Consider the following 15,454-nt stretch of genomic DNA (forward strand, 5'->3'; position numbering starts at 1 on the left):
CTTTCTTTTCATTTTTTTTCTTAATACATATATTAAATGAATATCCATGTTAACAACACAAACCATCTCCGGATAACTAGAGGATGGAACAGATATGAAAACTTATGTTCGTGTGACTTGATTGGGATTTGTTATGCTGCTGGATTGCGAAGCTGCATCTGAGCATATACATTAAACCAATGATGAGACTGAAAAGGATAAGAATTTCAACAGCCTTTTTGGAGCATATACATATCCTGGGGGATTTTCAAGACTTGAAAAAAGTGGAGTGATAGATCTTCTTAAGACAAGAGATGACTCAAAGAATTGGAGGCTGTAGAGTTTGCTCTCCAGCAATCGCATCTGCAAATACTCCTAGATCCGTTCACCACCCGTTGTGACCTCCTCGTGTGAAGCTTAATGTTCACCAGCTTTCCAGCTATCTGTCATTCCAACAAGAACATCAGATTTTTTTCGATCATAGAGAACGAACAGATGCAACCAACATTCTCTTGTAGGTATACATACCATTCTCCATGTCAAATCCTCTGGGCCTAAAGGCTGAGCAGGGCTTGAATATAGGAAATGCCGCGAGTACTGTAAAAAAAAGATGAAAAATAACAACACAGCATAGAAGATATAAGTATCCACTAATGCGGTAGATTACTTATTTGTATACGGCAAGTAAGGTTGGTGTCATATTGAAAAACCAGAGCTTGGGAAGATGAGACTTACTTGAGCAAGGCTATTCTGGAATTTCTTGACTTGGGAGGGTAAAAGGCTTCTCAGATGATTGACAAGCCACCCTGGTTGTATTGCATCACTAGAAGAAACAATCACAGCAACCTGCGAAGAAGACATACAGACCTTGATAAATACATAGACAAGTTCAAAAAAGTTAGATCACCTATGTTGACATACCTTCCTGTAATCAAGTATTCCTTCAAAAGGAAGTTCCAACTCGTCACTGACTATAACAGGTATACAGCCACTAACAATGGCATCAAACAGTCTCGCTGAGGATGGTGTGTCACCGGCAGGACACAAACAGAATAAAGATCTGCTAGAAATGCAGACATAGTTAGGAAACCGAAAAAAACTGCATCGCATCCAAACGGTTAGGAAGCAGCCTCATTTTTACCTACGCATGCCGGCCTGAGCTGCCAGTTTCCCTCCCTCTCCGGCAGTCCCTTCAGTGATGATTACATCCTTGACACCACTTAGTTCCGTACCAAGCTTGGCTCGTATTTTACCTCCCTAAGAAAAACAATTCAGTTAGCCAAAAAACAAGAGAGACATAACCTATAAGAACAAGGCAGAGAGAGAGACATGACTCTTACAGCGTTCCTCTTAAGCCGTCCTCGGAAAAAAAGAAGTGTGGTCCTCGTTGGTGCACTTTCCGACAAGCATTTGGCATCACATAGATCAACATTTGGAACGTAAGGAAGAATCAGGTCTTTCTCCAGTGAAACTTGCCCAGGCTTATACCTACAAGTTCAAACAGAATCAACAAAGTATCGCTTAGAGATCATACTACATGACTCGGAATCTTAGAGTCTAACCAGTTCCCAGTGGAGTCCATATCTGGTAAAAGCCAGATTGCGTTCTTCACAAATTTGCGTACGGTCTTGAAAGACCAGGGATGGTGAATAGGGAAGATATGATCCCTTCCCTCAGATCTTTTCCAAGCAGGCTGATCAGTGACCCACTTCAATGCTTCCTACAGTCGCACAAAGAGTTTTAAAAAAAAAAAACTACAAAAGGAGCTATCTTGAGTAATTCTATTTATTAGTATAACATATAATAATCAAAGCTCACTCACACCCTGTAGAGTGCTTTGCATTGCTGCTTCTCCAACAAGAAGAAGCTGATTGTGGTGAAAAACGGAACATAGAATAAGTCTGCTTCCTCCTGCTTATGAACCTTCACGACACTTTTCAAACGCCGCTCGGATTCAGGAGAGATCAGATCAGCCCAGAGCCAATAATCAACAGAATGCTGCAATTATAGAAAAGTAATCAACCAAATGATCAAGATCAATAAAGCTTCGTCCTAGTAATCAACAGTACCTGTTCGATTAGGCGATGCACAGGGCTACCGTTAGAGGTGGCGTTCGACGTCTCCTTGTAAGTGTTGTGAAACAACCAGAGAAGATCGAAAGTGAACTTCTTCGGCATCTCGTACACGTAAACCTTAACCGGATACCCGACCGGATCTTCGTCTAACAACCGATTCTCTCTCTCAAACACCATTTCATCGACCTTCCTCACATCATCATCTTCCTTCTCGCCACGCACCGTGTCGTCTCTCAACGGTGGATTAAGCTTCGGCGCCTTGTGGATCAGAAACTGCTCAAGCGAGGCGACGAAGGACGTCTCTATCCGGACCGGTGGGTTCGGAGAGGAAGGGAAGGTGAAAAGGATGACGAGTAGAGAGAAGGAGGAGATGATGAGTGTTAAGATTAGGGTTTTGGATCTGAATCTGGGGAGAGTACGATGATTATTCTGCTGTTTTCCAGCCATATCGAGATCTGATGCTTCTTCTGTTTACTCGTCGAGTGGAAAAGATGAGAGTGAAATTGGAGAAGTGACGATGCGTTGCTCTTACCGCAATGACGTCTGCGACTGCGGTTAAAACGCTAAATTGAGAATCAATTTTAGTCAAATTAAACGCATGCGACTACGCGTTCGGTTTCCGTTTAATTTCTTTTGATTTTTGGGTTTTTGGTTCTAGAAATAAAAAATGGTTAGGTAATTTATGAAATTCAATTTAGTTTGGTTTTAATTCTTTTTTTTTTAGTTTGGTTTTTGATTCGGGTAACGCATGTAAAAATCAGCTAATATCTGATAAATTTTTGGATCTAATTTGGTTCTGAGTTTTCGATTGATTTTTGATAAGTCTGATAAAAATCAGATTTTTATTTTTTTAAAGAAAAAAAAAATATCACATATTTCAAAAAAAATTAAATATTTTGAATAAAAGCTATCTGAGTAGCTCAATTTTTAGATAATTAAAATAATTTTAAATGTTATGGATAAAACATATTTAGATACATGGTTTATTTGTAGCATTTTTAAAATTTGATAATATAAAAACTAAATTTAGTTAATATTTTACGTATATAATATAGATTTTATATAGGGATAATTTGCTCAAAAACAAAGGAAAATATTGAAACTAATTAAGTGCCAAAAACAGTGAAAGTAGCAGATAGCTTAGTGACATGGTGCGATGAAATTGCCGAGAGTACCCCTTTAGTATAGCAATGTTTCTGTTCCAGAGAGGGTAGGACAAGTACAATTAGTATCTTCAGATATCTTGTCAAGTACAATAAGATTTAGATAAGATTTGGATTAGATTTCGAAATTTTCCTCGTTCAAAGAGAATGGACTGTATTCTACTGCAGTGAAACGTTCTCCACTCACTATCTGACGCATTCCGCGCTCCAGCAAAAAGGAATCCAACTAAAAAATTGCATTGGTAACATACGAAGCTTGTGTAATGAAAAACTTATATTGTTAAACTTCATCTTCTTCCTCTGTTTTTTTCTTACATTTTCCTAATGAATTAAACAAAATCAAAGAAGATCATGAATTCTGAACAATTCATGAGTTCATAACTTCCTCTAATTTCTTCTTCAAGAGTTCCCAAGTTGCAAACAACCGAAGAAGATCATGAGTTTCTCTGCTTCTTTTTCCATTTTCTTCCTCTACATAATCACTTGAGCGCATCCAACCATTCATCATCACAGTCCTGAACAAGATTATGAGTTCTCTCTACCGGAGTTTATCATCTATCGTTCAAAGATTCTTCGGGTCACTTTTCCAACGGTACAGTCTCAGAATTAGCTGGCTGTCTGGTCGTGTATATAGTTTTTATTTGTTTAGCCAGCTAATCAAAATATGGACGTGGTCTACTTCACCAGCCTCCACGACATTCGTTTCAACGTTCGAAGACCGTTGAGATTTCACAACAAGTTAAATACTTCTAATACGATAAAACAAAGAGATATACTATGATAGTATGATACTTAGACGGCTACAATATATCATGGATGTACATATTAAATATTAGCTTGTACATAAAGGAGTTTAGTCGGGTATAAATGATTCAAATATATTATTCTTGAAAATGATGGTTATTTACATTTTAGCGTAGCCATACACATTTAAAAGTCCAAAATGGACAAATATTGATTTGCTTGTCAGCGATGTGAACTAACACAAAGATCATAATCATAGTTACTTGTCTTATATTTTTTTTAGTGACACGGAGTGAATTAATCTTGTAAAATAGGTTTAGAAATGAGCTTGAGAAGTTCCAACTGATTTGTATTGATGATAGTAACAATAAGTTAAAACCTTCTAATACGATATATCAAAGAAATGCTATGATAATATGATAATTAGACGGCTACAATATAGCATGGATGTATATATTAAATCTTAGCTTGTTTATAGAAGAGTTTAGCCGGTTGTATATGATTCAAATATATTATTTTGGAAAATGATGTTTATTTTCATTTGGGCTTAGTCATACATATTTAATGGAACAAAAGGTTACAGCCTATCATTTTTATTAGTTGAAGTTGTAGACGGCTACAATATATGAAGGACATCTTATATATTAAAACAGAAGTCATAACTTATTTCATGTGTGATATTTCATTTTGGATCATCTCATAAAAAAATCATCACATTTAATTATTCTATCATTTAGTTCTATAATAAATAATATCACAAATATATCTTATTAATATCTTAATAAAATCAACAATATACTATTTTTAAGGAGAATCTCAAAATTGTTTACTGTTAATATATGCTAAATTCAAAAATCTGTATTCAAAACCAATAAATTATATATAATTAAATATACCAACTGATTTATAAAAAAGACATTAAACCTATTAATCTAATAATTATTAACAACATATATAATTATTTTGTAGGACATTAACTATTTTTTAGGTCACGTCATTAACAAAAAATTCATATGTTATGCAATCATCGTATATGATTATATATACATATGATCGTGTATATCATTTTTAGTATTATGCAACCATAACATATGATTAATATTATTACTTTGATGATGTCAAAAAAGTATCACAACATGTGATTGTTCTTTAATATTATTAACATTTTTATCAAATTAATACCATTCTAAAACATATAATAGAATTCGTTTACAATCATATAAATAAATTTAAATACATTTAATAATATATATTCAATACCATTCTCTAAAATGCCGTTCAAACGTTAAGAAAAATAATTTGACATACAAAATAAATTTTAATTATATAATAGCGAAAAATATAGCATATTTTTGTCCTTGAAACAAATAAAATATTGATGTACTAATATATATAATCAACTAAATGACACTGTTTCCATTTTTCTTACTTTAAAATTTAGATTTATTCACACAAACTAAAGAAAAAAAAATTAATTTTATATTTTATCTAATCAAAAACATCATTAACTATTTACCTATTCATAATTCAACCAATAAAATGCTAACTGGCTAATATAAAAGGTTATATAAAAAGAAAAAATGAATAAACTTGCATTGAAAATTGAAAATATCATCTAATTTGAAGTGAAAAAAGATTTTCCAAAACGTCATATATTAAAAACAAAGTGAATATGTTCTACAAACATAAACACTAGAAAATCTTCTGCTTTGTATAGAATTATCAAATTACAAGTTAATTTTCTAACATATCAATTTGATTGCTTCACCATGCAAAACATAAATAAGCAATTTCTTCAACCCCGCGCGGTTGCGCGGGTCAAAATCTAGTATATATTAAATCTTAGACTGTGTAAAACATATTTAGTCGGTTACAAAGGATTCAAATATATCATTCCTAAAAATGATGGCAATTTGAATTATAACTTAGCCGTACATATAAAATGATGGACAGTATTTTATTTGCCAACACGGATAACAACTTGAGAATAAAAACTCAAGGATATTTGACAGTCTACATATGAACAACTTACATAACAAGAGTCTAATAGTAAAATAGACATGGTAACTGACACATGGGATTACTATTAAGAGTAAAAAGTTATGTTTAGTAGTAGCAGTTTACATTAAAACTTGGACAGATAAGTTTCACTATATCCACAATAGTAGCAGTTTAGTATTGTCGAATTGCATAGGGTATCACTACGCCATTACCCTCAAACGTCATTCCATGTAAAACAAGCAAACAAAATTGAAGCACTAAATGTCAAGAAACTCTTAATATGTCGATTTAAATGCCAGTTTATATATATCTTAAACATATCAAAAGGGTAAATCTACAATGAATTTTCAACAGAAAATGAACGAAGACTAAAACGGTGAAGATTGATGGTATCTACTTCTTTAGTATCGAGTGCGTTTAGAATTTGTCTAATCGTAGAGGGTTTGTGATATGGCGTTACCCTAACTCCAACTGATTCTTCACCGAAGACGAAAAATCGCTCCGGAATAAGAAGTGGTGGCGTTGGGTGTTCATCGTCTTCCAATTGGTGACTGAAAATGCAAAATCTAGGGTTTGTCACACGATTGATGTGTTACTGAGATGGAGAGATGGGATCACGAGAGGGATAGAAGAGTTGGGACGTTGAAAGATCTTCTGGATTGGTAAAGATATTATTGGAGAAAGAGAAAGATTTAGCATATCTAAGGGAATGTGAATTTAGTACTGACAAAATCTAGTGATAAATCATGTCGTATCTTTTTGCAAGATTTTGTGATCCCACACCGTATACGATTGTATAGGGTATCAGTGTCTACTAAAATTAATAACAGTGACAGAAACAGTCATTTTGGTAGTGTGTTAAATAGCCGATAAATCCTTGGTAGACGTCCTAATTTCCCTTTTATATATCCATAAATATAAGAACCGTAGTTCGCTCTCAGAAGACTTGGTTCAGTTTTAATGACCAGGCCTGCCTGCGACTGCGGTTGAAAAACGATACTAAGATAAAGTTGGAATCTTTAGTTTCATAACAAAGCAATTTGATAATCTCCTCTTTATAAAACCCATCACAAAAGTCTAGAGAGATCCTTAATCACAGCTTACTTACACTGAAACTGTTTTGAATCACCAATTAAACACCAAATCCATAAAAAAAAAAAAAAAAGAGTTTAGCTTTTCGCAGGAAAGAGATCTCAGAATCTAATGAGATCATCGCTTTTACACGGAGACTGCTGCTTCTTCTTGTCATCAGTTGAAGAATCACCTTCATCACCGCCACTTTTCTTGCCAAATATCATCTCATCTAGATCATCCATCATGTCATCCCCACTCCTCCCACCACCACCTCCATGGCTCCCAGCTCGTGCAATCGATGATTTTCTGACCAGAGATTCTTCTTTCCCATGATCTGAAGCGTCATCGGGCTCTTCAGCAACGGGTATCATGGCTGGTTCAGGTGCGGTTGGCGGTGCTGAGGGTTTGTTCATCTCCTCGTACTTGGACAGTGTTTTCACAAGCTCATCGTTCACGTTCAAGGCTTCGAATAGAAGGGCTTCGTCTTCACCTGCTGTTTCGATGATTCTTTGGACTGTGGTTTGAGACTGGCGGCATTGCTGTACAAGTGTCGTTGTTAAGTCGTCCTGAAAACCAGAGAGATTAACCAATTTAGTCAACGAGCAAAATCCTAGGAGTGATGCATATACTATCAGAAGTCGATTTACCTGTAAAGCATCGTGTTGAGGTGAAGAGGACAGAACCGTGGAAAGAAGTTCAATGCTGTTTCTTGCTATATCGAAAGCTTCCTTTGTCTCCTCAGCGGTAAAGCTTCTTACAGGAGCATTATACTGAGCATGTTCAGGCTCACGAGCATGCTGAGCAGGATCAACATTCACTTCTGGTGCTGGAGCTGACCGAGCAGGGGTGAAAATAGGTGCCAAGCTCTCGTTGTCTCGTCCAGGAAAACGGATACCTCTCGCTTTTAAGCTCTATGACACATGAACAAAAGTATAAGACAAAAAAACACTAAGACTTGATCCTGATGGATTCAGACATCAGAACGCACTTTTTTTTCATTTTCCAATCAGATCCTGGAACAAGCTAATCAATCAAAGCCAATTTAGTATGTACCAAGTCATAGTTACCTTGTAAGTTTCTTCGAAAACTGGTAGGTAGCGGAGTTCACTGGTCGATTCTCCCCAAGCTTCTATCAGTATCAAAGCCTTGTTTCGATTGTTCACAACTGTTTGTGGATCATCAATAAGCTTGACCATTTCATCAAGGACTCTCTCAGCTGCCACCTCTGAGAAGGCCTTCTCACAGTTCTTAACACACGTCTCAAGCAAAACCAAGGCAAGGTACTGAATCCTCGGCTGGTTCATCATTATCCTCTTCTTTATCCCGCGGATCAAATCGACGCTGTTAATCGTCTCCTGGTTAATCATGTCGCATATCTCCAAATTCATATCCCAGTCAGGCTCCTCTAGATTCTCAGAAGTAGCATCCTCAACTATCTTATCAGTTGGGTTCGGGCCTTGGAAAAGCTCCTTCACTTTGAAGCTCATCGAGCTCATACCAGCGGTGATTTTGTTGCTCACTTCCGAACCTCCAATCTTGAGGCGCTCACCAAATGCGGTAACTTTGTCCATGAGATTGTCACTCATCTTTGATGATCCTCAAACCCTGTAAAACGGAACACATCAGAGCCTACTCATGCCCAAGACATCAAGAAGCTGGAACTGTACATACAAAACAAGACACTAAAAGCTGAAACATCAACTTATTCATGCTACAATTATACTAAACAGTAGCAAGCAACACAGTAAGTGAACACAATTAACAGCCAGAAAACAACTTAACGACTCTGCAGAGGTTCATCCCATAACCAAATACACAAGAAGGTTCAAATCTGAAATTCATGGAGTGCACTGCGTAATAATAATCAAGAAGCTAAGCTTTGTCAGCCCAGCTATCCAAATTAGTTGAAGGGACTATGAACTCAATATACATCTATCAGAAATGGAGATCTGCAAGCGTTGTTCAAACTATCAGTCGCCAAAGCTATTAGCTAGTAATAAAGCATGACCTTCTGGGCAGTGTCTAAAGTACGCACTAGATGCATATGCATGTGTAAAACAGTAATTCTTCTCAGAACTCCTAAAATACCACATACATTACTTCTTTTCAACAGTGAAAATTCAGATAAAACCTTTTTAAAATGCAATATATTACTTCTAATGTTATCATACAATCTCTTGCACCACATCAAACAACATAGGCGTGTCAAGCAAAAAACTTTACTAAGACCCGGGAACAAGAAACTACCTAAAAATGGCCTGATCTAAAAAATATCATTTAAGCTACAACAGTAGTTGCTGCTGATGCATCACGATTTTTCACATACACCCGATCAGTCAGCACAGCACAGAGACCAAGGACAAATCATCAATGGTACTAACTTTTTTGACGATTACAAGACTGATTTAACCAGAAATTAAATAGATTTATACTGACGAATCTAATTAGGGTTTGGTGAGAGAACCAAATCGATTTCAAATCGAAATTCGAAGAAACAGGAACATTGAAATGATCACTGATCAAGAAAAAACCCAGTAATCATATCATCGAAAACCCCATAACTAGAGAGCGATCAACACGAAACAACGAAATCGCAACTAGATCTAAAACGAAATGTTTTACCTTTGCTACGTCAAAAAACGATGAGAAGCTCAGAAGATAACAAAGCCGAATATGAACGATCTAGCAACAAGAAGGCGACTAGAAGAGAGGAAAACCTACGACAAGTCAATATCGTTGACGCCGGCCAAATTCTCAACGAAGAAGAAGAAGAATGCGTCTCTCTCTCTCTTTACGTGTTTGGTCGCGAGAATAACTGTATCCCTTCCTTTACGCTAACATAATTTAATTTATTTTATTTTCCTAATATCTTTTTAAAAAAAGAAGTTAATTTATAATATATTTTTGTTAAAAAAATTAAATAATAAATAAAATCTGCACGCTGGGTTGAAGAGAAAAAAAAACTTCATCTTTCAAAGCCGTTCTCTCTCTCTCTCTCTCTAGAACTGGTAAGCTTCTTCGATGCTCGTCTCTTTTGACCATTGATTATATCCTAAGTGTTCCCTTTATACTGTAGAAACTTGATTTAGATTACGTAGAGGTGAACGCTGTGACTTATAACGAGTTTTGGATTCGTTTTTTTTCTTTGTAGGATAGAAAGATTGACTCTTTATATTCTTGACGATGGATTTGACGTGGTTGAGTGCTCTAATCGTTGGAGCTGCACTTGGATTCTGCATTGGCACTCGTCGTTCCAAGCCTCCTCCTGTTGAGGCTGCTGTTGATGGAGATAGCACCAAACTGATTCCAAAGAGTCCTCTCGAGATTGAGAAACTCGCTGATATCCTCGATGATTTCAAAATGGTAACTTTACTACATCTGGCCCTCCCCTCTATGATCTCTTTACTGTAATCAAAACAAAAGATGTTGAATTTGAGCTCTTTTTTTTGTATGTGTGTTTTGTCCGTAAGGTTTTGGTTGTGAGGAATGATCTTAAAATGGGTAAAGGCAAGATTGCTGCACAATGCAGGTGTCTCAACAGTTTCAAACTAACAGCGCTCTTTGTTTCTCTCTAAGAGCCTTTTAGCATTTCACTTAATTTCTGGTTTGTTCTTATGCAGTCATGCAACTTTAGGTTTGTACAAAAAGCTCGTTCGTCGTGCTCCAAAAGCATTGGACTGGTATCTCTCCATGTCATTACCAACCCCATTTATTCCTTAAGACTATGGATTGAATTTGAATGCATTGGTTTCGATTGCAGCTGGGAGGAGTGTGCACAACCAAAAGTTGTTGTGAAAATCGAGACCGAGGATGAGATGCTAGAATTGCAAGTGAGTTTTACTATAAAGTTTTGGATTTTTTTAATTGAGATTTATGTTGGATCTACAGCTTTAGTGCTTTTGTCAAATCTACCAAATGTTAGTTTGTTCTGGCCACATAAGGAATTGGAGATTTCATAGAGTTTTGTCTTGACTGTTTCCATTTGGTAGATCTTGTCTTGACTGTTCACAAAAAAATTGGCAGGAAAGAGCCAAATCCCTTAAACTGCCTACCCATATCACCATCGATGCTGGAAGGACTCAAATCGCTCCAAGTGAGTTTCATAGTTCATGCCCCCTCACAAATTTTTGCTAGTTTATTACCAGCAAGGAATCTCTTATGAATCGATCTTAGGACCGTTCTCTGTGAAAATGTGATTCTAATAGAGTTCTTCTATGTTCTTTTCCAGATTCAAGGACAGTTATGGCTATTCTTGGTAAGTAGTTATTTTTTATCCAAGTCATGTGCTTGAACTTTGAAGCTTAAGACTCTGATGAACAATAGATGAGTTTGAGGGTTGCAAATCACACTTGCATTAGATAACTAAATGTACTAGTTCATTAGTTACTACTCTAACCACCTGGTACTTCTTGTCCTTGGCCCTGAATGAAATCTATAGCTCAAGCTCAAATATTGACTCAGTTAGAAGAGGCTGTATAGTGTATAGTTTTGTGTTTCATTTGAATCCATATGGGCTGTTCTATGATAGGGAAATAGAGATTCTTCTAGCAAATTTCTTTATAGTTTAACATCAACAACAAACTAACACTGAAAGATGTTGCTTCTGCAGGACCAGTCCAAGTTGTTGATGAAGTAACAGGTGGACTGAAGCTTCTTTAACAGCTTCAAATTTCTATGTTAAATCTCTTCTATCGGATCTCTCAAATGGATCAAAAAGAAGGGAGAGACTTGAACTCAACCTTCTCTCCAGATAGAATCTGTGAGAAATTTGAAGTTGTTCTGTTTATCTCATTCCTGATGATGACGAAAAATCCCATTTTAAAGCAATTTTCCCAACTTTTCATGAACATATACAATTTGTCTCTCTGGGATCAGATTTTGATTAACCAATGGTGGTTTAAATATTTGTTTCTTTTTTTTTTCTGTATTAGAGTTAGCAGCAAAGTTTGAGCCTTTTTTGGCAAATTGAGAAAATGGTATGTTCAAATGCCAATCTAGGAGATACTGTTGGCTTTATTTGAAACGTAACAAATGTACAATAAATCATGGAATGTGATTCTATATTCTCTTTTCTACCAAACATAAAGAAGCCAGAGTTATACTCATCTACAAAAATTGCTTTATATTATACAATCTACATGGGGTTGGTCTGTAAGCACAATGCTTTTTATCCTTTTCTATGTCCCTTCAGGAAGTATCCTTATTTCACAACCTGTGTGATGTTGGAGACCTGTTCATGTAATATGAAACAGCACTAAGAAAGTAAGTATAAGGAGACAACTAGAGGAAGTAAACAAGAAACTGTTGGGTTATTAATTTCTGGCTGTGTACCTATCTGGCTAGCTTAGTGTCATGGCCGACATGTGCTTGACCCAGATGCCGATAAACCTGCCCTGACACTTTTGTTCATCCAGTTGAATAGGATCTAACACTTCAAAAACGCAGAAACAAATTTTTATCCTCACATCCGAAGATCTGAATCGAAACTATAATTACTGTTTCAATTAATCATGAACATACCGCTTAAGGTCATGATGCACTGAGAGAGCATCATCACCAGTAACCTTTGCAGGAACACATTCCATTTTTGAAATGATGGAAGCGACTCGAATCCCTCAATATAATGTCATGATCAATGATTCTAGAGATGTATGTGAATGTAGTATGGCAATCGCCACATACCCTTAAATTCTTAGTAATCCTGATAGCTGCACCTCGAGAAGTTGTTAGAATACCGTACGCAAGAGCTAATTTCTCACTGTGGTCCAAAAGTAGATCACCCTTCTCTTCATCGTCTACATCATGCAGAGCAAAGTCTTTCTCAGGAACGTAACCAATGTCCTTGATGCGTTGCATATGATCTGAGAGAACTTGGTATATCTCATTAGCTCGTGGATGTGTTTTATCACCCACAAAGAACGTAGTAGTTCCTTTAATTCCTTCCACCCAGCTACAACCAGGTCTTTTTTTAACTCCTTTATGTCTCATCAAAGATCTGACTCTAGCCACATCTTTCCAACGCCCTGTACTTGCATATATATTCGAGAGCAACGTGTATGATCCATCGTTATTAGATGCTAGCTCTGTTATTTTCTTAGCGGCGTACTCCCCGAGTTCAAATTTTCCATGGATTCTACAGCAACTGAGCAAAGCAACCCAAACCACAGGAGGAGGCTCCATTGGCATCTCTTCAATGAGACGCAAAGCTGCATCCAACTGCCCAGCACGACCCAACAGGTCAACCATACAGGCATAATGCTCCGGGCAAGGACTTACCCCAAAATCAGTTTCCATTCTATTGAAATACTCCATGCCTTCATCGATCATTCCCGAATGGCTGCAAGCATAGAGTACAACAAGTAACGTAACACCATCAAGATTAAAACCCATTTTCCACATCTCAGCGAAGATTTCAAGAGCTTCTTCTCCATAACCATGCATACCGTAACCCGTCATTAGAGATGTCCAAGTAACTTCATTTCTCTCTGTCATGCTGTCAAACACAAGCCGGCCTTTACCGATGTCTCCACATTTTGCATACATATCTACCAGGCAGTTCGATACGAACAGTGGAACTGCATTCTTTTGGTTGCGCAATGCATAAGCGTGAATCTGCTTGCCAATTCTCAATGCAGCCAAACTGGCACATGCCACAAGGGCACATGATATAGTAAAAGCATTCGGTCTTGTTTGCTCGAACATCTCAGAGAAAAGTTTGAGAGCTTTATTTGCATCCCCGTGCTGAGAGTATCCACCGATCATCACAGTCCAAGTCACAACATCCCTGTCTACGGGGGAAACAGAATCAAACATAGCACGCGCAGTATCAACTTCTTTGCACTTAGCATACATGTCAATCAGTTGATTAATGACCATATTATCATCACCATGTACGTTCCGACACAAGTCTATGGGATGTTTGATTGCATAACAATGAATCTCTTTACCATGCATCAATGCTCCAACAGAAGCACAACCCGAAAGAACCGAGATAAGCGTGACTTCATTCGGTTTAACCCCGGAAGACAACATCTGCCTAAACACACCCAATGCTTCATATCCAAGTCCCCGTTGAGCGTACCCTGATATAGCAGCACTCCAAGTAACAACATCCATTTTAATCTTTTCTTCCTGCATCTTCTCAAACAACCTGACAACATCATCAAACCTTCCAAACTCTGAATACCCAGCAACCATAACATTCCAGGACACTACATCCTTCAACCTCATGTTCGAGAACACCGTGTTCGCCTCATCCATCATCCCGCACTTTGCATACATATCCACCAAACAGTTCCCTACAAACATATTCTCTATTATCTCGCTTCTGATCGCGAACCCGTGTAGCTGCTTCCCTAGTGAATGAGCACCAAGAGAAGCACAAGGAGGAATCACATTCACAAGGGTGATATCATCAGGCCTGAACTCAAACTCGTTAGTCATCCGCCTCAACATCTCAACCGCCATTTTAGGCTTCCCTAACTTAGCATAACTCTCTATTATAGAGTTCCACGAGACAACGTCCCAAACACCAATAACAGACATTTCATCGAACACCTTCCGTGCATCTCCCAAACAACCACAACGAGTATACATAGCCACAAGCGCGTTTCCCACAAAGACATTGGAATTAAACCCGGTAACCCGAGAGAGCGCGTGGGCAGACGCTCCGTAACGAACGGAGGAGATTTCGCCGCAAGCCTTGAAGACGAAGGGGAACGTGTAATTGTCCGGCGTCCACGACAGAGAATGCATAAGGCGGAACAAAGAGAGGGACTCGCTGAAACGGCCATTTTCGCCGTAGAAGCGGATGAGAGAGTTCCAGTGGTAGACGCCGGCGTCGGATGGAGGGAATCGACGGAGGAGAGATACGGAGGAGGATGAGCAACCGAGGGAGATGTAGGTGGAGATGAGGTGGGAAGTGCGATTCAAGGTTATGATTCCGAGGGAGATGAGTTTCCCGTGAATGAGCTTGACTTGAGAAATGGTTTTGCATTTGTGAATGAACGGCGGGGTTATCTCCGGCGGAGATGTGGAGAAGAGAGAGGGTTTAAGGTATTGGTGGGGTTTCGCGGCGGCGTTGGGGATGAGGTGGCGGCGGATCATGCTAGAGTTACTGGTGGGTAAGTGATTGACAGGTGGTAAATAATAAATATATGGCGGGTGATTTCTGCGTTTAAACTAATACTCGGTTCGGTTCGGTTCAGTTAAACTAAACCAAACTTTAAATTTATTCGGTTTACACTATTTAAGACCCAAATTGACCAAATTTCTTTCCGTTTGGGAAAATTCGTTTCGTTTCTTCACTTAATAAAGGGAACCGGATGTTAAAATAAGAAAGTTAACAATAGAACCGGTTGAAATAAATTAAAATTGAACAATCGGTTCGGTTTTGTTGGAGGTTTACGTTCTCACCCA

The 15,454-nt window shown here is 37.7% G+C and overlaps 4 protein-coding genes across 6 annotated transcripts; 1 reads left to right on the plus strand and 3 right to left on the minus strand.

Annotated features, from left to right (window-relative positions):
• Nucleotides 1–93: 93 nt before the first annotated feature.
• LOC106387705 (probable arabinosyltransferase ARAD1) lies at nt 94–2,594 on the minus strand. The gene is made up of 9 exons (XM_013827617.3): nt 2,049–2,594; nt 1,804–1,977; nt 1,542–1,699; nt 1,320–1,467; nt 1,121–1,236; nt 901–1,039; nt 715–825; nt 508–576; nt 94–422 (listed from the first exon to the last, which is right to left on the minus strand). Exons 1-9 carry the CDS (start codon nt 2,499–2,501, stop codon nt 282–284), a joined length of 1,509 nt encoding a protein of 502 aa, XP_013683071.1. The 5' UTR covers nt 2,502–2,594; the 3' UTR covers nt 94–281.
• A 4,391-nt stretch (nt 2,595–6,985) lies between these two features.
• On the minus strand, nt 6,986–9,882 carry LOC106387700 (TOM1-like protein 1). Of its 2 annotated transcripts, none has more exons than XM_013827607.3 (4): nt 9,659–9,882; nt 8,104–8,641; nt 7,684–7,947; nt 6,986–7,602 (listed from the first exon to the last, which is right to left on the minus strand). In XM_013827607.3, the coding sequence occupies exons 2-4, from the start codon at nt 8,620–8,622 to the stop codon at nt 7,156–7,158; spliced, it is 1,230 nt and encodes a 409-aa protein (XP_013683061.1). In that variant the 5' UTR covers nt 8,623–8,641; nt 9,659–9,882; the 3' UTR covers nt 6,986–7,155. The 2 variants fall into 2 exon arrangements, with proteins under 2 accessions (XP_013683061.1, XP_013683062.1); XM_013827608.2 differs by having other exon boundaries at nt 9,758–9,869.
• A 76-nt stretch (nt 9,883–9,958) lies between these two features.
• On the plus strand, nt 9,959–12,106 carry LOC106387702 (peptidyl-tRNA hydrolase 2, mitochondrial). 2 transcript variants are annotated; one of them, XM_013827611.3, is made up of 8 exons: nt 9,959–10,044; nt 10,188–10,399; nt 10,507–10,565; nt 10,657–10,716; nt 10,797–10,866; nt 11,060–11,129; nt 11,265–11,291; nt 11,646–12,106. In XM_013827611.3, the coding sequence occupies exons 2-8, from the start codon at nt 10,220–10,222 to the stop codon at nt 11,693–11,695; spliced, it is 516 nt and encodes a 171-aa protein (XP_013683065.1). In that variant the 5' UTR covers nt 9,959–10,044; nt 10,188–10,219; the 3' UTR covers nt 11,696–12,106. The 2 variants fall into 2 exon arrangements, with proteins under 2 accessions (XP_013683065.1, XP_013683066.1); XM_013827612.3 differs by having other exon boundaries at nt 10,004–10,044; nt 10,193–10,399.
• On the minus strand, nt 12,016–15,197 carry LOC106383772 (pentatricopeptide repeat-containing protein At5g16860). The gene is made up of 3 exons (XM_013823830.3): nt 12,557–15,197; nt 12,368–12,467; nt 12,016–12,266 (listed from the first exon to the last, which is right to left on the minus strand). The coding sequence occupies exon 1, from the start codon at nt 15,140–15,142 to the stop codon at nt 12,590–12,592; it is 2,553 nt and encodes an 850-aa protein (XP_013679284.2). The 5' UTR covers nt 15,143–15,197; the 3' UTR covers nt 12,016–12,266; nt 12,368–12,467; nt 12,557–12,589.
• Nucleotides 15,198–15,454: the final 257 nt, after the last annotated feature.

The sequence above is a fragment of the Brassica napus genome, chromosome C9 (genome assembly GCF_020379485.1).
Source record: "Brassica napus cultivar Da-Ae chromosome C9, Da-Ae, whole genome shotgun sequence".
In the NCBI taxonomy this organism is placed as follows: domain Eukaryota; kingdom Viridiplantae; phylum Streptophyta; class Magnoliopsida; order Brassicales; family Brassicaceae; genus Brassica; species Brassica napus.